The sequence below is a fragment of the Balaenoptera musculus genome, chromosome 13 (genome assembly GCF_009873245.2).
Source record: "Balaenoptera musculus isolate JJ_BM4_2016_0621 chromosome 13, mBalMus1.pri.v3, whole genome shotgun sequence".
Classification (NCBI taxonomy): Eukaryota; Metazoa; Chordata; class Mammalia; order Artiodactyla; family Balaenopteridae; genus Balaenoptera; species Balaenoptera musculus.
The window spans coordinates 79,925,030-79,931,479 of NC_045797.1; the positions used below are offsets into that span (position 1 = coordinate 79,925,030).

Here is a 6,450-nt window from a genome sequence, read left to right on the forward strand (position 1 = left end):
TAATGTTTCCAGAAATCTGGAAGCCTGTGTTTTTCACCTGCACACCCTTTATGCATATGGCAAATCATCTCTGAAAGGCCCACCTAACTAGGTTCTCTTCATTTGTCTAAAAAAGAGAAAGCAGAATGATTTAAAAATAGACATGTAGATAAAAGTAAATCAGGTAGCTCTGTTATGTTTGTACAGTTAGTATTAATTTCACTGAAATTTGACCCTGCTCCATTTATTAGATGCCAAAGACACTGAATTCTTAGGGGTGTTGAAAGCACACACACAGCATAATCAATAAGGTAATGTTTGACGACTGTTAGGATAAATGGATTACTCAGGTAATTCTTTTGTAAACACCAATAGCATGCTTTTCTGGAAAAAAAATATTATTCAAACAAAAGTGTTCACCACAGAAACATGACACAAAGAGGAAGATAAACAACAAAATTCTGAAAGTCTAGTAAAATCAGGTAACATCACTGAACTTACAGCTGCTTCTGTGTTTGATGTTCTAATCTGGCACAAGTGTTTTATAACTTTCAGTGACTTGATGGTACTGCTTCATTTAATAAAATACAGTCATGACAGGCATTTAAATTTTTAAATACTGAGGAACTTTGTATCTATTTGGCTCATTAATATACTTTTAATTTTTTAAAAAAGAAATGCAATACATGTAACTTCTACAGAATTTTTTTTTTATATACAAAGATATACTTTGAGAATAACAGTGTTTCAGGACTGGTTTTGTTTAAAGTAAGCCTTGCCTCCCTTCTCCCCATTCCACCTCCTTTTTTTTTCTTAATTACCAAATGTGTAGCAAAGCACTCCTTGAAGTAAAAATATTCATCTTTTTTTTAGTAGTTTGCTTTTCAGAATCACCTTCTGAAAGTGAGAAAGAATGGGGGGTCTGTGGATAGTTTTCTTCTACACCACATCACTGATGGGACCGACCACCAGCAAGGCCACACTCAACATCATGAAAGTTACTATGAAGCTCTGTTCTCTTGAGGATAACGAAAACCCAGACTAAATCCCTGACTTCTATTAAAACATCAGGAGGCTTTTGGCTTAGTTTCTATAACTCTGATAACATCCAAAGATATTATATCTACTCATAATAAAAATCAAGTCTACCGGTACCATCTTCCAAGAGACCTTCCACCTTCTTGGTGTCATTCCCATTGAGAACGTCCTAAAAATAGACACGTTTTCCAGTATAAAACTATTAGACAGTATCTTGACAATAGCCTCTTCATATACTGCACTACAATTAGAATTATTCTGCCACTGGTTATTATTAACATTGACCAACAGATAACAAATATTTCAGGAGTAATATAAGTAATATACAGATCTTTCAAGTTCCCTTTGTAACTAGTGTTTTTCTATTGTGAATTTGTAGAAGTATCATCATCAACCCAATCCTTAATAGACCAATATAGTGATGAGTGCTACTTTGGCTGCCAAACTCTTATTTTTATTGCTAATCTAGTCTCAGCAAGTATCAAGCTAAGCCTCTGTTATAGTGACCCTCTTAGTAAGAGCAAAATCAGATTATGTGCCATCAGAGGAAATAAATCTCAGTATTAGGTGTGAGAGACCATTCATTTCTTTTGCTAAAGTCCCACCCTCTGAGTGACAGGTAGAAGACAAAATGTCAAGAAGGAGTCCTGTTCGAACAGATGCTTAGGATGGTATTTAATACAGCAGAGAGCCAAGATACAGTAGGAGGACACAGTAAAGAATGTGGGCTGTGTAGATACAATAAAGAACTTCGGTTTAGGATCCGACATCTGTTATTTGAAAGGGGAATAAGTTAGGGAAATAAATGATTTCCAGTTCTCCATACATGCAAATGTTAAGTTTGTTATTACAAAAGTTTTGCTGTTGTAGGTGCTGAAAGAAAAGCATAGATAGGCATTTAAACATTTTTTTAAAAATAAATCACTCAATAGGCTTAAGAAAAATACTCTAGTTCATAGTTCATTGAGCTGACCTTTTGAGTCAAGATCAGGGAATGAATCCAGGCTGAAAACCAAAAAACAAAACAGAGATGAATCATTTTACCATGAAAACAAACAAAAGAAAGGCATTTCCAGTCGCAGCTAACCTCGACTAGTTTTTATTGCATTATTTTTGAAATGCCAAGAAACTGGCTTTGGCCATAATATTTGCTGTCCAACTAAATCACAACTGTCAGTAGGCGATTGCTTGCAACAATTAGCTAAACACCGTTATTTGACAAATTCCCCTGGAAGGGACGGAACGTAGATGCTGGAGGTGTGTCTGACACACACTGAATCAAGTAACAGTTAATCAGGCTGGGGCTGCAGCACAGGAGAGAAGTTGGTAAGTCCTTACCCAAGGAAGGGGTTTCAAACAGCCTTAATTTTTTGAAAACCATACGATCGTCCTGATCCTAGAAGTTCTTTCCGGTTTTCAGGAATGAATTGTGGAACTGGCTAAAGAGAAGGGGGAAAAAGCCACCAATTCTACACTCGTTTTTTAAGAAGATCAGGGGGAGAGGAAGAAAAATAGAAATGCAATTGTGGAATGGTAGTGGTATACAACATCGAGAAATTAACATCATGGAACCTGCTAGCAATTTCCACCGAAGCAGTAAACCCCTTAACGGACGGAAATTCAGCACAGTATACACATGGATTAACAACTCCACCATTATAGGGCTGCCGTTAAAGCCAAAAAATTAACTACAATATTCAAAAACAGAATTCTCATAAGGTTTGAGAAAAATAGAGTGAAAAGGCAATGTTAGCTAAGCTCTTAGCTAAGTCCACTCTTAATGGCCCCCAGTATTTAAACTATCATGGATTAAAGCCATGAAAATAAAAATTTCAATTTGAAATTTTATTAGCATGTTGCTAAAATGGTCAATAAAAAAACATCAACGCGATAGGCTTTGTTGACATATTTGGACAACTGCTCTCTCGATTTTAAGACTTTATTTCCACTTCCCCACCTTCTGAGATTTCTGTGTTAGGAAAAGCCAAACTAAATACACTGGCTATGGTGCTGTAATAATGCTGGTTTCTGGAATGTTGCCATGTCTTTCCCCTCCGTCTCCTCCAACCCCTTTAAAACTGTGGTTATTTTTGAAACGCAGCCCAAGGAGGGAACCATCTAGGGTTGAGAACAAGCGCCCTTTTCAGATTCAAGTTCGCGGACACCTGGTGAACCTTCTCCTGGCCAGGGGGGCGGGGCCGGCTCTCCTCACCAAATTCGCTGCGCCATTATCCTCCCGGGACCGGGAAGGCATCCCTTCTGCCAGCAAGGGAGACTCACAGGCAAATGCCGGTGGGGAGCGGCGTTCGCTTCCCTCGGTGGAAAGAACGGGAAGCAAACACTGTCTAGCTTAGCCCGGAGCCTGGGATACAATGTCAGGAGCCCAGGGGCTGGAGAGCTGCAAAAGCCCCGGGCGGCCTCGGGCTAACCCGGAGTCCCGAAGTGCTTGCTCCCTAGTGGAATTATTCACAAGTGCATGAGGGACAGGCTCGATTTCTTGGAAATCCTGCAGTCTGGGGACACATCCATACTGGAGCTGAACCGTGCCCTGAAAGGATCAATTCTCACCTCCCACCGGTCTGTGTGTGCACGTTTGGGGCGGTGATGGTCCCTTTCTAGTAGGTCGGGTGTTAGTCACTAGACCAGTGACTCTTGGGGGAGGCCTTGTCCCTGCTCCCCTCGGCCCGTTCTCCTCTCCCCACTTACAACTCAAGGGGGAAGCGCACGCTGGGTCTCCCAACACCATCATCACCACTGGGGGTCTCAGCCGGGCGAGCGCGGCCCCTTCAGCCCCGGGGCCAGTTACTGGGACTACCTGCCACTTGCCAGAAAGATGCGAGGCTGCAGCCCGGGCGCTGGCCGTTGCCGGCGGCCACTCAAGGGGGTCGGGGGGTGCTGAATCGCCGGCCTGGAAGGCCGCGTGCGGGGGAGGGAGCGGGGCGCGGGGAGACCGGAGGGGCGGGCGGCTCCCCCCGGGCTACTCCTTGTCGTCCGCAAGGTCGGCGAGCTCCCGGAGCACACGCAGGCGGCCGCTGGCGTCGATGCGGCGCTTCTCGCGGATGAGGTCTTCCAGGCTGTGAAACCTGGCCGTGTGCACCTTGTTCTCACCCAGGTGCACCTTGAGATAGTACTGCTGCTGCGGGGTCTGCGTGCCGGCCGGCACCTCCCCTCCCGCCTTGAACTCCCGCTTGCCGAAGCGGCACCAAGCGGCGAAGCTCTCCGAGTTCGTCCAGCAGATCTCCTCGCTCTTGAGGCCCAGGTGGCCGCAGGCGTTCTGCACCACCAGCTCGGCCACCAGCGGGCGGTAGCGGTACCAGCTATTCACCACCCGGCCCACGTTGGCCGCGCCCGCCTCGTACAGGCTGTCCTGGCGGATCTCGCCTTGGTGCAGGTGGATGATCTGCCCGCCGCCCACGTACACGGCCCAGTGCGGGGCGGGCGCGGGCGGCTCTGGCGCGGGCTGCAGGCACAGCAGCTCCAGCAGGTCGCCGGGCTCGCAGAGCGCGGGCAGCGCCGTGACCGCGTAGACGCTCAGGTCGGCGCCCTGAGGGCCGCCGCCCATTTTGGAAAAGATGCATTCCTGGCCCCGAAAGGCGGAGAACTGAGTTTCGTTGAGGGCCAGCTGGTGCAGCAGGTGGTGGCGGCGGCGACGGCTGGGGCTCTCCGGGCGGGGGGCGCAGCCCGGGGAGGCCTTCACGCCAAACTTGTCGGGCTGGCCTCGTTCGTCCAGGTCCTCCTCCTCATCCGAGAAGAAGTAGGCGACCCCGACCCGCAGCTCGTCCTTCTCGATCCCCGACGGGTCCCCAGTGGGCAACTCGCTGTAGCTGAGGTGAGTGATGCGGTCCAGTTGGTTGCCCATCAATGACGCGGCGAGGCGAGGGCCAGAAGCGGGGATCTGCGGAAGCACAGAGGAGACGCAGAGACACGATCAGAGTCGCGCTGCCCCTCCCCAGGACGAGCAGTGCCCCTGGGACCTGGCCGCCCGCGCGCCTGCACTGGAGTCAACCGCCCCGGCCGAGTCCACCTTGCCTCCCGGGGGCCAGGATCGGCACGGGAGCCAGCAGTCCGGCGGGCGAGAGCGGACGCCACCACGCAGCCTCGGACCTTGTACAGGAACCCGGTCCAACTCCCACAAGAGAACAGGCAGGAGCGCGGGAGGGCGTGCGGGGTCCCAGTGGGAAGGACAGCGCGGGTTGTGGCAGCGTGGGAGTCGGGACACCCAGGAAAGGACGGAGGGGTGGGTTGGAAGAAAGAAGGAGCGCCTCAGGCCCCAGAGCTTGGAGCAAGCTGCGCTCACATTTTCAGCCGCCACCCTCTCCAGCCCACCTCTCAGTTTTACCCTAGGTCCGTGCTCCTCCCCGACAGCGCCTCGCACAATGACCATCGGACACGTTCACGGGCACCCACTTGACCCCAGCACAATTTTGCACACTTGGAGTCCAGACACCGACAGGCTGGTACACCGGTGTGCTAATGTCACATGCAATGACAAACCTTCGCGACGACACACTCAGACCCCCACCTTCGTACACGATTCCAACCCCACGCTGGCACGCTCGCCAGTGCACGTACACCCACGCACCCGGGCACACTTGCCCACACAGGCAGGTGCACTCTGCCCCTTAGTTCTCCTGCCTTCTCCCCAGCAGAGCCAATCTGGCTGCGCCAGGGCGAGGCTGCTCTGTCTAAAATAACCTAACAAAGAGGCAAGGGAAGGGTGGGGGAAGCCAGTGCGGTGTGTGTGTGCCGGTGTGGGTGCGGGTTGTGTGGCGAGGCCCACTTTCAGCCAGAAGTCCCCTCTCCCTCCTACCCGGCACAGGGTCCAAACAATCGGACGAAGAAAACACGTTTCCAAGGCAAAGAAAGCTGCCTCTCCGTACCCGTGATTTCCCTGCTCCCGAAACCCCAAACTCCTTTAAAGTCTCCAGGTCCCCATGGGTGCTGCGGAGGTGGTGGTGACGAGCGTGTCCTGGGCGGCGCGTGGGGCTGCGGCTCGGCTCTGCCCCGCGCGGATCCGTGCGGTGGGGTCCCCGCCACGACGCCCGTGCGCCTGCCGGTCCGCGTTGGCAGGGACGCCTGCTCCACCTGGGCAGTCCCGACTCCGCTCTGGTTTCTTACAGCCCAGCCGAAGACTCTAAGTAGCCAAAGCAGCTGGCTCCAGGGCCCGCCCCCGGACGCGCTCATTGGTTGGGGCGATGCCCAGGGCTCGTCAATCTCCGCCGGAGGGGGCGGGGAGCAGGGGCGGGTCTCCAGCGCGCGCTCCGCCCCGCCCCACCCCGCCCCGCCCCGCCCCCGCGCACCGGGGCGCGCGCCGCCCCCGGGAGCTAGGTGTGAGCGCCGGCCGGGAGCGCGCGAGGGGCGGGGCGCTTCCGTACGGCGGCTCGGCCCGCTTCCATCCAGCAGCTTCGCCTACCGATCGTGACTGGGCGCGCC

At 52.0% G+C, this 6,450-nt stretch overlaps 1 protein-coding gene across 3 annotated transcripts; it reads right to left on the bottom strand.

Moving 5' to 3' along the window:
• Positions 1-630: 630 nt before the first annotated feature.
• Positions 631-6,030, bottom strand: LRATD1 (LRAT domain containing 1). Of its 3 annotated transcripts, XM_036873847.1 has the most exons (4): positions 5,898-6,030; positions 3,724-4,912; positions 1,991-2,022; positions 631-1,890 (listed from the first exon to the last, which is right to left on the bottom strand). In XM_036873847.1, the coding sequence occupies exon 2, from the start codon at positions 4,874-4,876 to the stop codon at positions 3,995-3,997; it is 882 nt and encodes a 293-aa protein (XP_036729742.1). In that variant the 5' UTR covers positions 4,877-4,912; positions 5,898-6,030; the 3' UTR covers positions 631-1,890; positions 1,991-2,022; positions 3,724-3,994. The 3 variants fall into 3 exon arrangements, with proteins under 3 accessions (XP_036729742.1, XP_036729743.1, XP_036729741.1); XM_036873848.1 differs by lacking the exon at positions 1,991-2,022; XM_036873846.1 differs by having other exon boundaries at positions 631-2,022.
• Positions 6,031-6,450: the final 420 nt, after the last annotated feature.

Coding starts and splice junctions, on each gene's coding strand:
- LRATD1 (XM_036873848.1), bottom strand. CDS start 4,876: ATGGGCAACCAACTGGACCGCATCACTCACCTCAGCTACAGCGAGTTG.